Here is a 25383-nt window from a genome sequence, read left to right as displayed (position 1 = left end):
CTTAAGAGGTCCTCTGTGTACCTACCTAGATTAGGGAATTTGAATACAAGTTTGAATAAAATTAACCACATACCTTCAGTGAGACCACTGAGCAGTAAGGGAGATAAAACTCCAAAGATGAAATTTGGAAATTGTATTGTAAGTTCAATTTAGAAGTATGCATTGAATGCTTTAGTATAGAAATGGGTCAGAAAAATTCCATGGAGGTGGTTAGGCTTAGGCTAAGATTCACAGAACTGTTCTTCAGCCAAAGAACAAAATGTGTTTTATTTTAAATGGAGTGAAGAGTAAGAATAAAGTGAAAATGAAAGCACAGTGGACAGAAAGAACATCAAAAAGGAATAACAGGTTATCTCAATGACCTTATTCAGAAATCCAGTAGATTAATGACCAAATTTTTAATCATCTGATGTCCTAGTCTCTCGTAAGGACACCACAGAGCAAAACTTTAGAAAGTAAATAGTTACATCCCAAGAAAATCAATTATTCCACTTATTTCTGTGAATTTTCGAAGTGGACTTGAAAATGGATGCTTACCTCCTCTCAGAGTCAACATCATTTCCAGTCTGTCAAGACTTAACAAATCAACAAATCATTTAATCATTTTATAATGTATACTGGCCTATTATTTCAATATATATTCATATATCTTTCAGTTTCTCTGGGTTCAGAATTAAGATTGGTCCCAATCCCTCATTTACCTTCTAACTTTAAAGTTCTACACGAGAGTATATTTAGCTCTCCAGCAGCTCTCTGACATGGTATCTACTTACTCTGCCCTATTCCACCAACCACCAGCAGACCCCAACTATCCACATTCCCATTTCCCGGAACTGATGAGCACAAGGAGCATGTATACCTTCTTCTTGTCCTGGCCTAATTTTGTAACCTCATGGTAATCCTGCTATTTCCTTTCTCAGATGCTTCATCAACCTAGCCCTAAGTCTTATTTTCATCAAATCTGTTCTCCGGAGCTATGCTTCAAGATTCATTTATTAACAAATCCATGAATTCAAAAGCAGTTCTAGAAAACAGAGAAAACTAGTCCTTGTCCTCTTGCTATTCACATACATACAATTGCAAACTAGATCAGAAACAATAGCTAAATCAATGCAGGCTATATTGGTGCATCTCCTTCCACATTTTCCAAATGAGATTTTGCACAATCATAGGTATAAGAACATGTAGGTAAAAGTGTAGCCTCAGGAGGTTGTGACGGTGCATTCTCATTTCATCTTGTTGTTGTGTTTTTTTTTTTTTTTACCTTCACTTTTCCTTCAACTCTTCGTACTATTTTGGCATAAGCTCTTTCCCCATTCATCTTGATATTTTCACAGCCTAACCATTATACAACTTACCATGGTCTCTAAGAAACATGCTAAGTGGGAGGTATTTATACTTTTCTTAAAACCCACATCCCCTGGGATGGTTCCCAATAGTATCTTAGGGAATTTGATGCAGTTAATAGGCTCCAAAGAATTCTTTATTACTATTATTGAAATACACTTGACATACAATATTATCTTAGTATTAGGTATCCTACACTACATAGTGATTTAAAATTTGCAACATTATGATATAATCACTGCAATAAGTCTAGTAAACATCTGTCTCCATACAAAATTGCTACAATATTATTGACCATATTCTTTATGTTATATATAGCATAACGCTTATTTTATAAAGGAGATTTGTACTTAATCCCCTCCACTTCTTTCAACCCTTGCAACATTATCCCCCTCTGGCAACTAATCTAATAGTTTAATCTAAACTAAACTAATACAAATAATCGTTGTTTGTATCTATGAGTCTGTTTTCATTTTGCTTGGTTTTGTTTTTAGATTCCACATGCAAGTGAGATGATACTCTTTATCTTTCTTTATCTGACTTACTTCACTTAATATAACAAATCCTAGATACATCCATGTTGTCACAAATGAAAAGACTTCAATTTTTTATGGCTCAGCAGCATTCCATTGTATATGTATACCATATCTTTTTTACCATTCATCTATCCGTAGACACTTAGATGGCTTCAAAATCTTGCCTATCATAAATAATGTTGGAATGAAAGTCCAATTCAGTTCAGTTCAGTTGCTCAGTTGTGTCTGACTCTTTGCAACCCATGGACTGCAGCATACCAGGCTTCCGTGTCCATCACCAACTCCTGAAGATTTCTCAAACTCACGTGCATCGAGTCAGTGATGCCATCCAATCATCTCATCCTCTGTTGTCCCCTTCTCCTCCCATCTTCAGTCTTTCCCAGCATCAGAGTCTTTTTAAATGAGTCAGTTCTTCGCATCAGGTGGCCAAAGTATTGGAGTTTCAGCTTCAGCATCAGTCCTTCCAATGAATATTCAGTACTGAGTTCCTTTAGGATGGACTGGTTGGATCTCCTTGCTGTCCTCTCAAGAGTCTTCTCCAACACCACAATTCAAAAACATCAATTCTTCGGTGCTCAGCTTTCTTTATATTCCAACTCTCACATTCATACATGACAACTGGAAAGACCATAGCTTTGACTATACAGATCTTTGTCAGCAAAGCAATGTCTCTGCTTTTTAATATGCTGTCTAGGTTGGTCATAGCTTTTCTTCCAAGGAGCAAGCATTTTTTAATTTCATGGCTGCAGTCACCATCTACAGTGACTTGGGAGCCCAACAGAACATAAAGTCTCTCACTGTTTCCATTGTTTCCCCATCTCTTTGTCATGAAGTGATGGGACTGGATGCCATGATCTTAGTTTTCTGAATGTTGAGTTTTAACCCAACTTTTTCACTCTCCTCTTTTACTTTCATCAGAGGCTCTTTAGTTCTTCTTCACTTTATGTCATAAGGGTGGTGTCATTTGCATATCTGAGGTTATTGATAATATTTCTCCCAGCATCTTGATTCCAGCTTATGCTTCATCCAGCCCGACACTTCATATAAGGTACTCTGCCTATAAGTTACATAAACAGGGTGGCAATATACAGCCTTGATGTACTCCTTTCCTGATTTGGAACCAGTCTGTTATTTCATGTTCAGGAGTGAAATTTAGAGTGTATATAATATTTGAATTAAGGTTTTTGTTTTCTTCAGATAAATATTCATAAATGAATTGGTGACTCATATGGCAATTCTATTTTTAATTTTTCAAAGAACCTCCAATGTGTTTTCCATAGTGGCTGCACCAATTTACATTCCCACCAACAGTGTATCAGGGACCCCTTTTCTCTACATCCTAGTCAACACTTGTTATTTGAGGGTTTTTGATGATAACTATTCTGCTTTTGAACTGCGGTGTTGGAGAAGACTCTTGAGAGTCCCTTGGCCTGCAAGGAGATCCAACCAGTCCATTCTGAAGGAGATCAGCCCTGAGATTTCTGTGGAAGGAATGATGCTAAAGCTGAAACTCCAGTACTTTGGCCACCTCATGCGAAGAGTTGACTCATTGGAAAAGACTTTGATGCTGGGAGGGATTGGAATCAGGAGGAGAAGGGGCTGACAGAGGATGAGATGGCTGGATGGCACCACTGACTTGATGGACGTGAATCTGAGTGAACTCCAGGAGTTGGTGATGGACAGGGAGGCCTGGCATACTGTGATTCATGGGGTCGCAAAGAGTCGGACATGACTGAGCTACTGAACTGAAGGAGTTCAGTTATTTTGTTGACAAATCCTTTGAACCTGAGATGAAAGTGAAAACTTTCCGCAAAAAGCAACTGTGAGGTGATATCTCATTCTGGTTTTGCTTTGCAATTCTATAATAATTAATGATGCTAAGTAATGATGAAAAGAATATTTCTTTTCATGTGCCTGTTGGCCATTTGTATGTCTTCTTTAGAAAAATGTCTATGAGGTCTTCTACCCATCTTTTAATCCAGTTATTTATTTTTATATTAAATTGTATGAGCTGTTTATATAGTTTGATATTAACTCCTTATCAGTTATGTAATTTGAAAATATTTTCTCTCATTCTGTAGGTTGTGCTTTCGTTTTGTCAACAGTTTCCCTTGCTGTGCAAAAGCCTTTAAGTTTAATTAGGTCCCATTTGTTTATTCTTGCTTTTGTTTCCTTTGCCTTAGGAGACAGATTCAAAAAAAATATTGCTACAATTTATGTCAAAGACTATTTCAGAGTGTTCTTAGGGGGGTTTATGTTGAGTGAAATAAGTCAGAAAAAGACAAATACACATATGTGGAATCTAAAAAATAAAATAGTGAATATTTTTAAAAAAGAGACTCACAGATATGGAAAATAAATTAGTATTTATCAGTGGAAAGAGAGGAGACAGACAAGATAAGGGTAGAGGATTAAGAGCTACAAACTGCTATGGATAAAATAAACAAGCTTTATAAGGACATATTGTACAACAGAAGAAATTCAGCCAATATTTTAAATAACTATAACTGGAGTATAATCTATAAGAATTTTTAATCACTATGTTGTATACCTGCAACTAATATCACATTGTAAATCAACTATATTCCAATTTTAAAAAGTTAAGCATAGAATTGGACTTCTCAGGTGGTACAGTGGTAAACAATCCACCTGCCAATGCAGCAGCTGCAGGAGACGCAGCTGGGAAGATCCCCTGGAGAAGGAAATGGCAACCCACTCCAGTATTCTTCCCAGGAAAATCCCTTGTACTAAGGAGTCTGGAGGGTTACAGTGCATGGAGTTGCAGAGTTGGACATGGCTTAGCAACTAAATGACAACATAGAATTATCATCAGTTCAGTTCAATTCAGTTCAATCTCTCAGTCATGTCTGACTCTTTGTGACCCCATGAATCGCAGCACGCCAGGCCTCCCTGTCCATCACCAACTCCCGGAGTTCACTCAGACTCACGTCCATCAAGTCAGTGATGCCATCCAGCCATCTCATCCTCTGTCATCCCCTTCTCCTCCTGCCCCCAATCCCTCCCAGCATCAGAGTCTTTTCCAATGAGTCAACTCTTCGCATGAGGTGGCCAAAGTACTGGAGTTTCAGCTTTAGCATCATTCCTTCCAAAGAAGTCCCAGGGTTGATCTCCTTCAGAATGGACTGGTTGGATCTTCTTGCAGTCCAAGGGACTCTCAAGAGTCTTCTCCAACACCACAGTTCAAAAGCATCAATTCTTCGGTGCTCAGCCTTCTTCACAGTCCAACTCTCACACCCATACATGACTACTGGAAAAACCGTAGCCTTGACTAGACGGACCTTAGTTGGCAAAGTAATGTCTCTGCTTTTCAATATGCTATGTAAGTTGGTCACAACTTTTCTTCCAAGGAATAAGCGTCTTTTAATTTCATGGCTGCAGTCACCATCTGCAGTGATTTTGGAGCCCCAAAAAATAATGTATGACACTGTTTCCACTGTTTCCCCACCTATTTCCCATGACGTGATGGGACCGGATGCCATGATCTTCGTTTTCTGAATGTTGAACTTTAAGCCAACGTTTTCACTCTCCTCTTTCACTTTCATCAAGAGACTTTTTTAGTTCCTCTTCACTTTCTGCCATAAGGGTAGTGTCATCTGCATATCTGAGGTTATTGATATTTCTCCCAGCAATCTTGATTCCAGCTTGTGTTTCTTCCAGTCCAGCGTTTCTCATGATGTACTCTGCATAGAAGTTAAATAAGCAGGGTGACAACATATAGCCTTGACACACTCCTTTTCCTCTTTGGAACCAGTCTGTTGTCATAAGACCCCAATATTCCACTCCTTGGTATATACTTTAAAGAATTTGAAACAGGTATTCAAACAAATCTTATATAAGAATGTAATAGCAGCACTATTGACAATAGCCAAACTATGAGTGTATAAACAAAATTGGTATATGCATACCACGGAACATTGTTTAGCCATAAAAAGGGAATGAAGTACTGACATACACTGCAACAAGGGTTCAACTTAAAAGTATTAGGCTTTTATGCAATAAAAGCTAGGCACAAAAATCTCATATATATGATTCCATTTATATGAAATATCTAGAATTGATTCCTGGAGAAAATTCATAGAGCTAGAAAGCAGATTGGGCTTCCCAGGACGCTCAATGGTAAAGAGCACATCTGTCAATGCAAGAGACTAAAGAGACACCAGTTCGATCCCTGGGTCAGGAAGATCCCCTCAAGGAGAGCATGGCAACCCACTCCAGTATTCTTGCCTGGAGATTCCCATGGATGGATGAGCCTGATGGGCTACAGTCCATAGGGTTGCAAAGAGTTGGACATGACTGAAGCAACTTCACTGTCTGGAGAAAGGGGAGAACATGGAGTGGTTGCTTGATGAGTGCAAGGTTTTCTTTTAGAGTGATGAAAATTGTACAAAAACTAGATAGTGATAGTTGCCACTGTAACTGTCTTAAGTGCCACTGAATTGCATACTTTAAATGGTTGAAGTGAATTGAAGTGCAAGTCGCTCAGTCGTGTCCAACTTTTTGCAACCCCGTGGACTATACAGTCCATGGAATTCTCCAAGCCAGAATACTGGAGTGGGTAGCCTTTCCCTTCTCCAAAGGATCTTCCCAACCCAGGGATCTAACCCAGGGCCTCCCACATTATGGACAGATTCTTTAGTAGCTGAGCCACAAGGGAAGCCCAAGAACACTGGAGTGAGTAGCCTATCCCTTCTCCAGTGGATCTTCCTGACCCAGGAATTGGACTGGTGTGGTTAAAATGGTCAATTTCTACATTATGTGTATTTTACTACAATTTAAAAAAAGAATTTCTGGTTATATAGATAACCAACAGAATCCAAAGAATTAGTTCCAGCATTTTATGACCTAAAAGAGTACAGGATAAGAAATAAGGGAGGAAAAATGATTAAATATGATGGATCACTAATACTATTTAAAATAGCAAGAATTGACATTTGACCAAATAACAAGCAGCAAGGTCACTAAGATTTCCCTAGAGTTTCTCTTTAGCTGGAGCAATGACCAAAGGGAATTCCTATTCATTTTAATTCCAATGCTTCAGACTGTCTGGCACCTAGAGACGACAGTGCAAATCCTCCTCAACACACAGGCACGAAAACATTTGTTAACCACTCCTGGGATGTATCAAGGCTCTGATCTAAAAAGTGTTAATAACTGAATTTTCAGTTGCTACATGATCCCCTATGACAGAAGACAGAGTATCTAGTAAGTGCTCGTGATAGATCTGAATAACGCATGCCTAAGATTGAGATTCTGATTCACAGAAATCAAGTTAAGACTTTGAGTATTGGGGTAAGTTATAAAATGGCACATATCAGCGGTGTAGGGAGAGATACCGGGAGGACTAACATGGGAAGAAGTTGGAGAGAAAGTACCTGCTGGACACCTATAATATTTTAGGCTTATATAGCTTCATTTATCCCACTCAATAATAATATGAGGTAAATATGACTATGCTTATTTCTAAATAAAATTAAAGCACAGAACATAGTGCAACTTACCTCAGGTCACAAGGCCAGTAAGAATAGACTCAGGACTCTATTTCATGCCACAAAATGAATAATATTAAATATTATATGCTTTTCCTACACATACTACCATGATAATGAGTGAAACACAAAGTGAAAAAAAAAGCTGAGGAGGCAAATAAGACTAGAGTGATGAACCTGAATCCCCTTATACTTAGTGACTCCCTACATACCAAAATGTTTAAAAAAAAAAGCATACAATATGATCAGCTGTTGATTTTTTTCTCCTGATTTATATATCAAAGGGATTAAACTGAATTCAAATTTGGTTATTTGGAGACCTGAATTAACAATTTGATGGCATGGCCCAATATGCAGCATGAAGTGGAAAGCATAACTACAGCAATAGTAAAAAAATATCTTTGGAACTAAATGAATAGATGTGAGTAAAGAATTTGGCTTTGCCCAGAGAAAGATCTGGCCTTTGCTCTTGGCTTCCATGAAGTAATCTATGTCATATCTGATAACAGTGTCTTTATTTAAGGTGAGAGCTGGCCAAACCAGACCTGAGTGTGGGGGTTGACCATGCCATAAAGACCAACGATATAATAGGATGGGAGATTTTGGTCATGCGGCATCAGTCAATGGGTGTCCAACCACGTGTGCAAAAAATCTATCAAGTATATGTAATGAAACCTCAATATAAAGTCCAAACAAGAGGTCAAGTGAGCCTTCCTGGTTGCCACACTGGCTCAATGCACATTGCCACATATCAATGCCAGGAGGGTGATTCATCCTGACTTTATGTGAAAGGACAATAGATGTTTCATGTTTGGAAACCTCACCCTCTTCCCTAAGCATTTCTTTCTTTATCTGGTTTTAATCTTTCTCTAGAAGTAAGTTCTATGAGCCCTTCTAGTAAATTATTGAACCCAGGTATAGTTTGGGAAAACCCATATACTTGAAGTTTGTGTCAGAAGGAAGGACAGTCTTAGGAACTGTGCCTTAACTTTACAGCTTAGCTATCTCAGATCTGATGTCACATTTCTCTCAACAGTTAAAGGAGTCGACAGGTTCTTAAAAATGAACTTCATTCTGAGAGGAAACTTCATGGATTATCATTCCCCACTTGACGATTTACCTTAAATTCCTACTTGGAGATATCTGAAATTTAGATATCTGGACCCCAAGTATCGTGTGGATCTGCTTCTAGATTCTCAATTCTGTTCCACTGTCTCTGGGTTTTGCTCTTGGCTTTGCCAGTAATACTGTCCCTGGGTTTTGCTCTTGGCTTTGCCAGTAATACTGTCCCTGGGTTTTGCTCTTGGCTTTGCCAGTAATACTGTGATATAGCTTTATGGAAAATTTTAATATCTGATAGTATAAATATTTCAGATTTATTTTCTTTGAGATATTTTTGACTGAGCCAACTCCTTTTATTCTTCCTCATCTCTTGTTTTCCTTTATACCCTCTTTCACTACCTCTACTGACAAGTTTGCAAAGATAGGTCCAGGTCAATGTCACAAAGCCTACTTCCAAACTAATTTCAAATCTTGATTCTGATGATTATTAGCTCTGTAAGCAATGGTATAAGTTAACCAACATCTCAAAACCTTTCACTTTCATAAACCAGAGACCAGTAAAACTTGTGTCATAAAATTGTGGAGAGAACTGAATGAGATAATATAAGCACATAACATTAAGAATAATGTCTGAAAAATAGTAGGTAACCAATTCAAGATAGATGTTATTATTCTGGTGGTTATTGCTATTATTATCAATTTTATCATTGCTTGATAGTATTTATTTCTTGGAGAACAAGAGAGACCGCATTTAACTACTCTGAACCCATAATTTTAAGAGAAAATGGTGTTAACTTCTATTTGACGCTTCAACTCTTATACTTATGGTACAGGTGAAAAGAGTCACTAGGATTATGGATGGAGAATTGGGAAAGAAAAAAAAATAAAGACATTTAGAGAAACTTATTCCTAATATCAATCCTTTGTTTGGGAATTTCTTATTTTTAATCTTTATAGATATCAGTTAACTGTGGATTGTCCAATGGTAATCATCAATAATTTTTAAAAATCATGCCACCTGCCGAAGAATGTCTTCTCCCAATGTCACTGAGCCACATCCTTCTTCGTTCCTGTTGCTGGGGATTCCAGGGTTGGAAGTTGCACAGATCTGGCTTGGCTTTCCCTTCTGTGTCGTGTATCTGATTGCTCTCATTTGGGAATATTATTATTCTGCTTGTTATCTGGACAGATCGTAGTCTTCACCAACCCATGTTCTACTTTCTGGCCATGCTGTCAGTGATTGACCTGAGTCTTTCTACTGCTACCATTCCCAAGATGCTGGATATCTTCAGGTTCAACCTTCAGGAGCTGTGCTTTGGGTGCTGTATTGCTCAAGTCTTTTATATCCACTTTTTTACAGTCATGGAGAGCATTGTACTTCTTGCCATGGGTTTTGATCACTATGTGGCTATTTTCAATCCCCTCAGGTACAGCACGATCCTCACCAATAGAGTTATTGGTGTGATTGGTATGGTGGTAGTTCTAAGAAGTGTATGCATGACTGCCCCCATCATTTTTCTCCTCCTGCGACTGCCTTACTGTGGACACAGAATCATTCCTCATACCTATTGTGAGCACATGGGAGTGGCGTGTCTGGCTTGTGCCAGCCTTAGTGCTAATGTCTACTAGGGTCTTGGGAATATTTCCATATTGTTTCTGGATGTGATTCTTATCATTATCTCGTATGCTAGGATATTGAATACTGTCTTTCATCTCCCTTCCCAAGATGCCAGCCTAAAGGCTACAAATACCTGTAGTTCTCATATCTGTATTATCTTAGCCTTCTTTGGTCCAGCTCTCTTCTCCTTCCTCACTCACCGTTTTGGTCATAGCATCCCCCAGTATATCCATATCCTTCTGGCTAATCTCTATGTAGTTGTCCCCCCTGTCCTCAACCCAGTCATTTATGGAATCAGGACCAAGCAAATCCAGGAGCATAAACAGAGTATATTTGGTAAAAAAAAAGGTTGGATTAGAGGTAATTCATTCATCTTATAAAGCTATAAAGTCTAGGAAGACTGACATTTGTGATTAAATTAATAAAGCAATGTATTTCACCCAAATTAATTATATATATATATATATATATGCTTGAACTTAGTCACTTAGGCTCTTTAAGACCCCATAGACTGCAGCCCACCAGGCTCTTCTGTTCATGGGATTTCCCAGGCAAGAATCCTTGAGTGAGTTGCCATTTCATCCTCCAGGGGATCTTTCTGATCCAGGGATTGTACTCTCCTGAGTCTGCTGCACTCCAGGTGGATTCTTAGCCACTGAGTCATCAGGGAAGTCCCTTAAAGTTGTGTAAGTACCATATAGATTATATGTAGACATAGAAAAGAAATATTGGTTGTAATTGTTGCAGGCATGTGTGTTTGTGTATGTCTCAATGTATACTTGCAATGATATTCACTATTGACCCAGGCATAGAATATGCTATGCAAGAGTAAATCTCAAGGAGGAGAGATTTTATTCACTGAAGAAATAGCTTTCTGTTAAAACTGTAAGGTGCTCTAGATCTCTTTCAGATAGTAATAAGATTTCTTTCATAAGGATATTCAATGAGATCACATGACGAGTAGGAAGTAAAATGCAAAGTTTTTATAAATGAGCTGGTGAGCCTTGAGGGAACTCAGGAAGGAAAGGAATACCTGTTGTCTAGCAGCCATCAGACTGCAGCCACTCCTCAGAGTGAGCCATGAAGAAATTCTGAATGTGAAAACACAGGTTACTGGCTCCAGATGACTAAGGTGCATACCAAAAGAATAATTTCGGTTAGCCTAGACTCTTGCACCTTCCCATACATAGAAAAACAGAAAAGCACTAAATTTCTTAACTTTGGATAGCTGTTATTTTTTAAATTAACAACAATCTTTTGGTGATCAGACTACCTTTGTTTCAAAACTTCTATATCTCCTGACTCCCCTGCCCTGCTTGCCTCCTTGAATCAGTTCTATTAGGGTTACTTGAGATACTGCCTACTGGGCTTGAAGTCCTAAAAATTCCTGCCAAATAAAACATAACTCTGAACTTTTAAGTGGTGAATATATCCTAAGTCAACAGAACAAACGTATGGATACAAAGGGGGAAGAAGGGAGTGGGATAAATCGGGAGACTGGGATTGACATATATGCACTATTGATACTAGGCATAAAATAGATAACTAGTGAAATCCTACTGTATAACACAGAGACCTAAATGGACCTAAATGGAAAGGAAATCCATAAAAGGGGGTATATTTAAATATGTAGTTGATTCACTTTGCTGTACAGCAGATAGTAACACAACATTGTAAAGCAACTATTCTCCCATATATATATTTTTTTAATTTTGAAAATAAAGTACTGCCTAAAAGTAAATAGTAAAATTTTTACCAAAGAATAATCAAGCAAATGATAAAAATTAGACTAATTTTTTTGAGCTTGAGTCAAATTTGAGCTTGGAGAATATTCTGTTGATACTTATGTCAGTCATCCTTTAAAAGTTTTATTTTAAATTATCATTCTTTCTTTTCTATTGACATTTTTGTAGTGTTTTCTTCCCTTTCCATGCTCTCAAGTTTCTGATTCTATGAAGTTCTTCATAAGCCTAACCTCCTATAAACACTTTCATTCATGAAATGGTAAATTTAACACTATGTATTTTGTGACAATGAAACGTTCTTCCTTCTTGGAGTTTAAAAATGCTGTGGAAAGAATGAAAATCATTATAAGACATATGTTTTAGCAATTGATAAAGCAATTTAGTTAAAAACAGAGATAATAAAAGAATATGTTTCTTCCCAGGTGGCAGACTGGTAAACAATCCACCTGCCAATGCAGGAGACATGGGTTTGATCCCTGAGTCAGGAAGATCCCCTGGAGAAGGAAGTGGCAACCCACTCCAATATTCTTGCCTAGAAATTTCCATGGACAGAAGAGCTTAGCGGGTTATAGTCCATGGGGTTGCAAAGAGCTGGACATGACTGAGCGACTGAATATAGCAAAATGTTACTGAACAACTGAGTAATACTTTGAAAAGATTAAAAAGGTGTGTTTAGTGGCCTGAAGTTTATTCATTTAGAAATTGAAGTTTGTAAACTAGTGAGTAAAATGATTATGTGGGAGTTTAGAAAGTCATGTCACATTAGCATTTAGGAAAGATAGGACATAGACAATTAGTGAAACACAAAGGTGATTTCTGATAATTTTATGACTCAAGGAGAACTGTAATTTGAATAATTATAATGCAAGTAAAGTGAAGATATCAGGTATGAGATACAAGAGAGAGACATGGGGCACAACTTAGCCACACAGTAGCAAGAGAGAGCAAGGGTTAATATTTATTTTGTTCATTGGTTTTTAACTAGATGACTTCAAGTGTTGAAATATATAAGAAGAAAAAAAGAAACTTATTTATGAACTTCAAAACACAAATAAAGAAATTGGATTGTAAAGGACCTTAAAAATTTTGGAATGTGAAAAAGTAAATATAAGAGGAATATATAAAATGGATGAAGTAGGTATAAACAATGTATTTCTGGTTTACAAAAATGTCAATAGAAAAGAAAAAATGATAATTTAAAATAAAACTTTTAAAGGATGACTGACCTAAGTATCAATAGAATATTCTCCAAGCTCAAATTTGGCTTTGAAAATTACCGCAGCAATCAATTCATCTAATTCTATGACATTCCTATCCTAGGGATTCTTATTAATTTAATATACAAAATCAACATTGAAAAATATATTATTAATGATATTTCAATCTCAGAAGAGTTAATATTGAGGTGACAGAAGAGAACAGCAAAAAATAACATGCCCATGGGTTTTCATAATCATACATTAAATTCCAGAAATATTGATATTCTTTATGCCTTAAAGTAATGAGGGACAAATACACACTTAATTTACACATTTTATAACTGAATTTTTTTCAAAAAGTTCTGCCTACATTTCTGTGTCAAGATATATTTTGAGCATAAATACTCATTTCTGCTCTCCTTCAAAAACATGCTGAAATTAATGATAATCTAGAAATAAAATAATAAATATATAGCATTATTGGGAAATAGAATATATTTCATTAAGCAGAATAATATTTGCACTGTAGGAGTCCCAGAAGGAGAAATAGATGAAACACTTATTTGAAGAAATAATGCCTGAAGATTTTTTTCTAATTTGAGGAAGGAAACATATATCCAGGTCCAGGAACCCTATGGACTATAGTCCACCGACTCCTCTGACCATGAGATGCTCCAGGCAGTAATACTGGAGTGGGTTGCCATGTCTTCCTCCAGGGTATCTTCCCAACCCAGGGATCAAAGCCATGTCTCCTGCTTCCCCTGCATTGCAGGCAGATTCTTTACCTACTGAGCCACCTGGGAAGCCCCCAGGAAGCATAGAGAATTCCAGATAAGATGAACCTAAAGAGATTCACACCAAGACACAATTACAATTAAAATGTCAAAAGTTAAAGATAAAGAAAATCTTAGAAGCAAGAGGAAAACAACTTGTTAACACCCAAGGGAAACCCAATAAAACTTTCAGCGGATTTTTCAGCAGAAAGTTTGCAGATCAGAAGTGGCAGGATGTATTCAATATGCTAAAAAGAAAAAACTTTCAACCAAGAATACTCCAACTTATGTCCACCCAGAGAAACAAATATTTGGCAGCCATCCATGAAGAAAAATAATATCTTTGAGGGAGCTTGGAATCCAGGTAGAGCTTATGATTAAAGAGGACTGTTATGGGAATGCAAACCAGCACATCAGTATCAGGCCTGATGTTGTGGTTCTGACTGCATACTGGAAACACCCCTGTCCCCTTTGAGTTCAACTCCAGTCCCTCTTGTATGTAGTTCTATCACTAGCTACTGCTGCCAAGGGGCCTATGAAGAACCAAGCCTATCTGTTCCCCATGTTATAGATATGGCAGCTTCAGATCTAATCATGACCCCCAATGCCATTCCACTCTAGCACAGACTAGGGGCAATTCTTCCCAAATAGAGACCCAAGACCCAATGAGAGCACTCTCAGAAAACCAGTGGAAACCACAAGCCCTTGCAACCTGGCAACTATCCTGCCAATTGCAGACCTGACTAGAGACCAGATAATAGCAGTTCCACTTTTATCCAACAATGATCTCAGTGACGGTCCCATCAACCCAGGATCCTAGCAGGAGAATAACATTACCTGCTAAAACCAATCTAAACCTTGGAAGACATGTTTGTTTCTTCTTTTTTTTTTTTTTAAATGTGCATATCAACTCAAGGCTAGATAGACCACAAGGAATCAGACAAATACCAATGAAGGTAACTAATAAAGCGCCAATGACTGTTCCTAAAGAGATGGAGATCCATGAACTGCTTGACAAATCATTCAGAATAATTATCTTAAAGAAGCTCAGTGTACTACAAGAGAAAATATACAACTACATGCAATCAGGAAAACAATACATGAATAAAATAAGGGTTTCCCCGATGGGTCAGATGGTAAAGTATCTGCCCACAGTGCGGGAGACCTGGGTTCAATCCATGGGTTGGGAAGATCCCCTGGAGAAGGAAATGACAACCCACTCCAGTACTCTTGCCTAGAAAATTCCATGGATGGAGGAGCCTGGTGGGCTACAGCACATGGGGAATAAAATAAGAAGGCTAACAAATAAATACTATAAAAATGAACTAAACAGCAATACTGGAACTAAAGAATATAATGACTGAACTGAAAACTTCAATGCAGACATTTTAAAATTAGTTTTATATATAAAATGGAATATTATTCAGCCTTAGAAAAGAAGGAAATCCCTTCATTGCAAAAACATGGAAGTAACAGGAAGTTATGCCAAGTGAAATAAACCAGTCACATAGACAAACATCACATGGTCTTGGTTTTATGTGGCACCTTTATTAAAAGAACTCAAACTCATAGTAACAGAGAGTAGAATGGCAATTACCACATGCTGAGGCTTAGGAGAAAAAAGATTATTTAAAAAGTTAAGGGTAGTTGTCAAGGAATGAAGGGAGTAGATCATCAGGAGTTATTGTTTAGTGGATATAGATTTTATTTTAACAAAGTGAAACAATATGAATGTACTTAGTGTTCAGTTCAGTCACTCAGTCGTGTCCAACTCTTTGCTACCCCATGACTTGCAAGACGTCAGGCCTCCCTGTTCATCACCATCTCCCGGAGTTCATTCAGACTCGTGTCCATCGAGTCCGTGACGCCATCCAGCCATCTCATCCTCTGTCGTCCCCTTCTCCTCCTGCCCCCAATCCCTCCCAGCATCAGAGTCTTTTCCAATGAGTCAAATCTTCGCATGAGGTGGCCAAAGTACTAGACTTTCAGCTTTACCATCATTTCTTCCAAAGAAATCCCAGGGCTGATCTCCTTCAGAATGGACTGGTTGGATCTCCTTGCAGTCCAAGGGACTATCAAGAGTCTTCTCCAACACCACAGTTCAAAACCATCAATTCTTCGGTGCTCTGCCTTCTTCACAGTCCAACTCTCATATCCATACATGACCACTGGAAAAACCTTAGCCTTGACTAGACAGACCTTATTAGGCAAAGTAATGTCTCTGCTTTTGAATATGCTGTCTAGGTTGGTCATAACTTTTCTTCCAAGGAGTAAGCATCTTTTAATTTCATGGCTGCAATCACCATCTGCGGTGATTTTGGGGCCCCCAAAAATAAAGTCTGACACTGTTTCCACTGTTTCCTCATCTATTTCCCATGAAGTGATGGGACCAGATGCCATAATCTTCGTTTTCTGAATGCTGAGCTTTAGGCCAACTTTTTCCCTCTCCTCTTTCACTTTCATCAAGAGGCTTTTTAGTTCCTCTTCACTTTCTGCCATAAGGGTGGTGTCATCTGCATATCTGAGGTTATTGATATTTCTCCCGGCAATCTTGATTCCAGCTGTGCTTCTTCCAGTCCAGCATTTCTCATGATGTACTCTGCATAGAAGTTAAATAAGCAGGGTGACAATATACAGCCTTGACGTACTCCTTTTCCTATTTGGAACCAGTCTGTTGTTCCATGTTCAGTTCTAACTGTTGCTTCCTGACCTGCATACAGATTTCTCAAGAAGCAGATCAGGTGGTCTGGTATTCCCATCTCTCTCAGAATTTTCCACAGTTTATCGTGATCCACACAGTCAAAGGCTTTGCATAATCAATAAAGCAGAAATAGATGTTTTTCTGGAACTCTCTTGCTTTTTCCATGATGTAGCGGATGTTGGCAATTTGATCTCTGGTTCCTCTGCCTTTTCTAAAATTGGCTTGAACATCAGGAAGTTCACGGTTGACATATTGTTGAAGCCTGGCTTGGAGAATTTTGAGCATTACTTTACTAGCGTGTGAGATGAATGCAATTGTGCGGTAGTTTGAGCATACTTTGGCATTGCCTTTCTTTGGAATTGGAATGAAAACTGACCTTTTCCAGTCCTGTGGCCACTGCTGAGTTTTCCACATTTGCTGGCATACTGAGTGCAGCACTTTCACAGCATCATCTTTCAGGATTTGAAATAGCTCCACTGGAATTCCATCACCTCCACTAGCTTTGTTCGTAGTGATGCTTTCTAAGGCCCACTTGACTTCACTTTCCGTGATGTCTGGCTCTACATGAGTGATCACACCATCGTGATTATCCAGGTCGTGAAGATCCTTTTTGTACAGTTCTTCCATGTATTCTTGCCACCTCTTCTTAATATCTTCTGCTTCTGTTAGGGCTAGACCATTTCTGTCCTTTATCGAGCTCATCTTTGCATGAAATATTCCCTTGGTATCTCTAATTTTCTTGAAGAGATCTCTAGTCTTCCCCATTCTGTTGTTTTCCTCTATTTCTTTGCACTGATCGCTGAAGAAGGCTTTCTTATCTCTTCTTGCTATTCTTTGGAACTATGCATTCAGATGCTTATATCTTTCCTTTTCTCCTTTGCTTTTTACTTCTCTTCTTTTCACAGCTATTTGTAAGGCCTACCCAGAAAGCCATTTTGCTTTTTTGCATTTCTTTTCCACCGGGATGGTCTTGATCCCTGTCTCCTGTACAATGTCATGAACCTCCGGCCATAGTTCATCAGGCATGCTATCTATCAGATCTAGGCCCTTAAATCTATTTCTCACTTCCACTATATAATCATAAGGGATTTGATTTTAGGTCATACCTAAATGGTCTAGTGGTTTTCCCTACTTTCTTCAATTTAAGTCTGAATTTGGCAATAAGGAGTTCATGATCTGTGCCACAGTCAGCTCCTGGTCTTTTTTTTGTTGACTGTATAGAGCTTCTCCATCTTTAGCTGCAAAGAATATTATCAGTCTGATTTCAGTATCGACCATCTGGTGATGTCCATGTGTAGAGTCTTCTCTTGTGTTTTGGAAGAGGGTGTTTGCTATGACCAGTGCATTCTCTTGGCAAAACTCTATTAGTCTTTGCCCTGCTTCATTCTGCATTCCAAGGCCAAATTTGCCTGTTACTCCAGGTGTTTCTTGACTTCCTACTTTTGCATTCCAGTCCCCTATAATGAAAAGGACATCTTTTTTGGGTTTAGTTCTACAAGGTCTTGTAGGTCTTCATAGAACCGTTCAACTTCAGCTTCTTCAGCATTACTGGTTGGAGCATAGACTTGGATTACTGTGATATTGAATGGTTTGCCTTGGAAACGAACAGAGATCATTTTGTCACTTTTGAGATTGCATCCAAGTACTGCATTTCGGACTCTTTTGCTGACCATGATGGCTACTCCATTTCTTCTAAGGGATTCCTGCCCACAGTAGTAGATGTAATGGTCATTTGAGTTAAATTCACCCATTCCAGTCCATTTTAGTTCACTGATTCCTAGAATGTCGACGTTCACCCTTGCCATCTCTTGTTTGACCACTTCCAATTTGTCTTGATTCATGGGCCTGCATTCCAGATTCCTATGCAATATTGCTCTTTACAGCATCGGACTTTGTTTCTATCACCAGTGACACCCACAGCTGGGTACTGTTTTTGCTTTGGCTCCATCCCTTCTTTCTTTCTGGAGTTATTTTTCCACAGATCTCCAGTAGCATATTGGACACCTACTGATCTGGGGAGTTCCTCAATCAGTATCCTATTATTTTGCCTTCTCATACTGTTCATGGGGATTTCAAGGCAAGAATACTGAAGTGGTTTGCCATTCCCTTCTCCAGTGGACCACATTCTGTCAGGCCTCTCCACCATAACCCGCCTGTCTTGGGTTGCCCCATGGGCATGGCTTGGTTTCACTGAGTTAGACAAGGCTGTGGTCCTAGTGTGATTAGATTGACTAGTTTTCTGTGAGTATGGTTTCAGTGTGTCTGCCCTCTGATGTCCTCTCGCAACACCTACCATCTTACTTGGGTTTCTCTTACCTTGGGCGTGGGGTATCTCTTCACAGCTGCTCCAGCAAAGCGCAGCCATTGCTCCTTACCTTGGATGAGGGGTATCTCCTTACCGCCACCCTTCCTGACCTTCAACGTGGGATGGCTCCTCTAGGCCTTCCTGCGCCAGTGCAGCCACCACTCCTTGGATGTGGGTTGATCTTCCCAGCTGCCGCCCCTGACCTCAGATGCGGGGTGGCTCCTCTCGGCCATTCCTGCACCGTCACAGCCTGGCACACTTGGCCACTGCCCCTGACCTCGTACTTAGTGTTAAGTAGTTAGAATAGGGAAAAAGGAGTCCAGAATGGCGGTGGCTAAAAGATAAGGAAGTGAAAAGCTAGCAAAAATAGAACACAGGAAGTCCAAGGACCGGAGTGAGGACCTCAGGTAAAACAAACAACACTGCTGGCTGGCCCAGTTTACATAGGACAGGCCTGGGGCGGCAGGGGGTGGATTGAGGGGGGACATATAAAAAGAGGAGCCAAAGCTAGCTCTCTCTCTCTCCCGTGTACTGGAGCGCTTTTCTCTTCACGTCTTTGGATCGACCTGCCTTCACACCTCGAAGATGGATTTTCCTGCTCTCTTCTAAATAAAATAGAGCTGTAACACTGAGCTGCAACATTGATTTGTCTAAGAGCTATAACACGGTCTGTCCAAGACTTGAGAGCTGTGACACGCCGAGGAGGCTTTAATGTCCGTCACTCCAAATCTTTGTTGTGACGAGACAGAACCGAGGAGCATACACTCTCGTGACATTAGTACTACTGAAATATACTTAAAAATAGTCAAGACAGAAAATTTTGTGTAAAGTGTTTCTATCACAATAAAATATTGGGGGAAATGGGAAAGGGAGTAAACACAGAATCAAATAAAATAATTTGTTCATGTTATAATAGTATCACAAACTGATACTGGAGACATACAGATCATATCTGCTTCATACAGACTCTTCATAAAGGACATGGTAAATAAGGGAGGGCTGAAGGAAAACTGAAATGAATGGTTTTGTAAAGAGAACTTTTGATCACCAAATAGCATAGTGTTTTGAAGATTCATGATGTAGAGTTAAAGTTTAAAATGTTGATTAGTTATTGACTGAAGGTTTTAGCAACAATGTTGAGTATGCTTTACCAAATAAAGTCTATAATACACACCAGAGAAATGAAAGTCATAAGGAGGAATTTTAACAGGAGATTTGACAAAGTCACACTTGATTTGGAAAGGTAAATATTGACACAATGGTGAGGATGGATAACATGAGAAAGTGATGGGGGAGACTGACTGGAAGTACAGGTCTCATTAATCAAAAAGAGAAGCAGTGAAAAAACAGGAACATTTGAGATTGAACCAGAATCTCTTTTATCACAAACATTATCTTCTGCATAATAACACAAAATTGTCTGAACTTGAAAGATAAAAAAGAAAAACTGATTGTCTAGTATATTCAATTTTGTGTCAGTCTTTTTCTGTTGGCACTCAGGAAAAGCATGATCTATGGTGCATCCTGGTACTCTCAGGTCAACTCCATCACCACCCAGGAGGAGAAATTCTAAGTAAACTCTAGAATTTGAGCTCTAGCTGAATTCTGTCTTCTCGGGAGATTGGGGAGTTTCTTTTGCCTTCTGCCCAGAGAATTGAAACATAAGAAAGCCCCTCTCTGAAGATTTTACCTGTTACCATTAGTTATAATTCAGGAAGGAGAGTCTTACTGGGTTGGAAGAAAGTTGATGTCATTTTCTACAGGTATGATGAGCACCACCCCAAACCAAAATTTACTGTTACAGAGTCCAATGCATCTACCTGACAGATCTTCTTTAACTTTTGAAATTCACTTGTAGCATTGTCAAACTGCATCAGGATTCACATATTTATATTCAACAAAGCAAAAGACTTGCTAAGGATAGATCCCTAGGAAGACACACTTTGAAAACTTAATGGTCTACATTTAATACTTTCATGCCTTTTGAAATGGACAGAGTCAGTGCCATCCCCTATGCTGATTCCGCCCCATTTTGGATGTTTTCCTTCCTAATAGCACAAGAGACATCCCTTCCTGTGAGCTAAGGAATTATGTCTGCTATGGTGATGTGTCTCTGCAGATGGAAGAACAAAGAGTTAGCTGGGTTTAATGACCCATAAGCCCATGTTTATGCCCAGAGGACTTTGAAGGCTAAGCTCAGGGATTCTGGGACTTGCTTAGACTTAGAGACACTCTCATTCACTATAAAGTTTTTCTCCATGTGATAGGACAGACTGAAACCCAGAGGTTTCTTGGGGTTCTCATCACCATCTTTAGCTCCAGGGCTTATACTGTGACACGCTGTTCCAAGGAAGGCCTGGAGGAGGAAATATTGGAAAGGTAAGGATACATGGAAGAGGGAAATGAGATGCTACAGAAAGGAGGAGAAGAGGCAAATGAGGAGAGAATGGGACAGCAGCCTCCCCTTTGCTGAGAAGTTATCCGAAGTAACCATTTTATATTCTCACCACACAAACAAAACATGACATAGCATATGGGATTAAAGCAGATGACCACAGGTGAGAAAACAGTAATATGTCACTGAGTTATACACAGAATATTTCTGCTCTTTCTCTCTCCTTTACACATACATTCACACATACTTTCTCTCTCTCACCCATACATAAATATAAACATACACATACACAAATCCTTATTCTATTCAACAGCTACATTCTGAAAAACTGGGAGCCATATCCTCATATAGCAATGTTAGGGATACTAAAGTAAATACTCCTGGTTTGTTACCTCCAGTAGCAGCATTTATGTTGGTAGGGAATAGATAAATATATAAATAAAATCATGCTATGTTAGATGCTGCAGAGTTGGATAATATCCTAGAGATGCCAAAACTTAAAAAAATTCACAATGCTTTAATTTTAGTGTCACTTAAATTTGCTAGGCATTTTATCTATATAAACCTGAAGCTAAGCATAATTTCAGGACATGAGTGCAACTTTTCATATTAATTTGTGATGTTAAGGCATGTAAGGCATATGAACATGATTTAGCTAATAAACAAAAAGCAAATTACTGTACTTATTGTAAGAACATCAAGGGATTACAGAATAAACAGGAATCTGTAGGTATCAGATCAGAAACCAAACCTTTTCATAAGATTTGTTGCAGTTGTTCAGTTACTTGTCATGTCTGACTCTGCAACTTCATTAACTACAGTATGCCAGGCTTCCCTGTCCTTCAATATCTCCCAGAGTTTGCTCAAACTCATGTCCATTGCGTCAGTGATGCCATCCAACCATTTCATCCTCTGTCACCTCTTTCTCCTGCTCTCAACCTGTCCCAGCATCAGGGTTTTTTCCAATGAACTGGCTCTTCGCATCAGGTGGCCAAAGTAAGATTAGCAGCTTAGATTAGATTTATGATGCTTGTTAATTCCATAAGATTAGCACGCATCAAAAATAGCAGTGGCTTTCACTATAAAGAGAAAGAAGAAAATTCTAAGAGAGACCATCTGACTGGTGGTGGTTTAGTTGCTAAGTCATATCTGACTCTTGTAACACCATGGACTGTAGCCCGCCAGGCTCCTCTGTGGGATTCTCCAGGCAAGAATACTGGAGTGGGTTGCCATTTCCTTCTCCAGGGGATCTTCCTGACCCAGGGATAGAACCTGGGTTTCCTGCACTGGAGGCAGATTCTTTACCAACTGAGCTATGAAGGAAGCCCTGCTTCCCATAATTTGGCTGCAACAGATCCATGAGGGAAATCCCTATATTTGTATAATGTCAAACAGAAACAGTGGTATAAGTCAGCAGTTTTCATTTAGACCTAGGATTCTTTAACACCAGACCGCACTTTGAAAAACACTAGGTATAATAATTTCTCAAAAGTAACCAAAAAACTTCTTGGAAAAGGAAAGGAAAAGAATACCATAAAAAATAGTATGCACTCTTTTTTGAAATATGGCCAGTTCCTTCAAAATTCTCATATATAACAAAAAATAATAGTGCCCGTAAAGCTGAGTGCTGAAGAATTGATGCTTTTGAACTGTGGTGTTGGAGAAGACTATTGAGAGCCCATTGGACAGCAAGGAGATCGAAACAGACTATCATAAAGGAAATCAGTCCTGAATATTCATTGGAAGGACTGATGCTGAAGCTGAAACTCCAATACTTTGGCCACCTCATGCTAAGAACTGACTCATTTAAAAAGACCATGATGCTGGGAAAGATTGAAGGCGGGAGGAGAAGGGAACAACAGATTATGAGATAGTTGATGGCATCCCTGACTCAATGGACTTGAGTTTGAGTAAGCTCTGGGTGTTGATGATGGACACTGAAGCCTGGTATGCTGCAGTCCATGGGGTCACAAAGAGTTGGACATGACTGAGGGACTGAACTGAACTGATGAATCTCAGAACAATAACTTCTATTGAGAGAGTTGTTGACTACTCTCAGGAAATAGGAGAATATCTAATATTTCTAAATTAACTACTTTTACCATAACCTCCAGTGCTGATTGAAAGTCTTTCATCTTTCCAGGACTCATTGATAAGAAAAACACTGTGATCCTACTTTCTGACAAGAATTCAATGACACCTCTAGAAAAATGCCTGCTATCAATGACACCCAGTTCCATCCTCCCTTCTTTCTCCTGCTAGGAATACCAGGGCTGGAGACTGTACATATATGGATTGCTTTCCCATTCTGTGTTTCGTATCTGATTGCCCTTGTGGGGAACATCACTATTCTATATGTGATCAAGACCGAACACAGTCTCCACCAGCCCATGTTTTACTTTCTGGCCATGTTGTCCATGACTGATCTGGGTCTGTCCACCTCCACCACCCCCAAAATGCTGGGCATCTTCTTGTTCAACCTCCAAGAGATCACCTTTGGAGGCTACCTTGCTCAGATGTTCTTTATCCACATGTTTACAGGAATGGAGACTGTTCTACTGGTGGCCATGGCTTATGGCCGCTTTGTTGCCATCTGCAACCCCCTCCAGTAGACCACCATCCTCACCAGTAAAACCATCGGCATTTTAGCCTCTGTTGTTGTGGGCAGAAATTTACTTCTTGTGACTCCATTTGTGTTTCTCATTCTGAGGCTGCCCTTCTGTGGGCACCACATTGTTCCCCATACATACTGTGAGCACATGGGTCTTGCCCGATTGGCCTGTGCACCCATTAAGATCAATGTTATCTATGGGCTCATGGTGATTTCTAATATTATTGTAGATGTGATTCTGATTGCCTCTTCCTATGTACTGATCTTTCAAACTGTTTTCCATCTCCCCTGTCAGGATGCCCAACTGAAGGCTCTCAATACCTGTGGTTCTCACGTCTGTGTCGTGCTGTGCTTTTACACACCGGCATTTTTTTCTTTTATGACACACCGCTTTGGTCGTAATATTCCCCACTACATTCACATTCTTTTGGCTAATCTATATGTGATTGTCTCACCTGCCCTTAACCCAGTCATCTATGGAGTCAGGACAAAGCAAATCCGAGAGCAGGTTGTAAAAATATTTGTATAGAAATAATAGCTCTGTGAAATGACTGGGAAATATATGCACAAATTTTAATAATCTAAGATCTAAGTCTTTCATTATATTGTATAGTACTCTCCAGATTTTTCATTTTTATTAGAAATGGTTTAGGATAAACGGGATTCTCTGGTGGCTCAGACAGTAAAGCATCTGCCTGCAATGCCAGAGACCTTGGTTCGATTCCTGGGTCAGGAAGATCCCCTGGAGAATGAAATGGCAACCCACTCCAGTACTCTTGCCTAGTAAACTCCATGGATGGAGGAGCCTGGTGGGCTACAGTCCATGGGTTTGCAAAGAGTCGAGCACGACTGAGAGACTCCACTTGGGTAAACAGATAAAGCAAATGAAGTGACGTCGCTCAGTCGTGCCCGTCTCTCTGCGACCCTGTGGACTGTAGTTTACAGGTTCCTTTGTCCATGGAATTTTCCAGGCAAGAGTACTGGAGTGGGTTGCCATTTCCTTCTCCAGGGGATCTTCCCAACCCAGGGATTGAACCCAGGTCTCCCGCATTGCAGGCAGACGCTTTACCGTCTGAGCCACCAGATAAAGCAAACTACCATATTTATCCACTTTGCTCACCTCCCCCAAAGACTAACAAAACAGGAAGATATTGATAGCTTATGGTAAACAGTACCAGGGCGTGTCATTCATTCACACAAGTACACCATAGAGTTAGTAAAGTAAAGTAGAAAACGTGCATACTGAGAAAGCAGAGAGGCTAGAGCTCTGAGTGTTCTTACCTTGTCCTGAAGATCCTGGATGAGCTCCCAAGATGACAGCTTACGATGAATGGTGTCAGATTCTAGATCTCTGAAGAAGATTTAGCTTTGGGACCAGGGATCAGTCTTGATTACTCAAGAGCTTTTGTGTATCAGAGTTTTATTAAAGTATGAAAGAGACAGTGAAAGCTTCTGACATAGACGTAAAAAGGGGGCCGGAGAGTGCCCCCATTGTTAATGTTAGCAAAGGAGCTATATGCTTTTTTAATTGGTCATTACAGTAAATCAAAAGACTGTCTCAAAGTTGTAAAGATCTTACTAGGC

At 39.3% G+C, this 25383-nt stretch overlaps 1 protein-coding gene and 1 pseudogene across 1 annotated transcript; both read left to right on the top strand.

Annotated features, from left to right (window-relative positions):
* The first annotated feature begins 9480 nt into the window (after positions 1 to 9480).
* Positions 9481 to 10858, top strand: LOC138092142 (olfactory receptor 52E8-like; annotated as a pseudogene).
* Positions 10859 to 23398: 12540 nt separating this feature from the next.
* Positions 23399 to 24328, top strand: LOC138092549 (olfactory receptor 52E4-like). Its single transcript, XM_068988569.1, is given in 1 exon segment — positions 23399 to 24328. A coding segment is annotated over 1 exon segment (930 nt).
* Positions 24329 to 25383: the final 1055 nt, after the last annotated feature.

Source organism: Capricornis sumatraensis, chromosome 16 (assembly GCF_032405125.1).
Source record: "Capricornis sumatraensis isolate serow.1 chromosome 16, serow.2, whole genome shotgun sequence".
Taxonomy (NCBI): Eukaryota; Metazoa; Chordata; class Mammalia; order Artiodactyla; family Bovidae; genus Capricornis; species Capricornis sumatraensis.
This window is presented reverse-complemented; position numbering and strand designations above follow the sequence as displayed.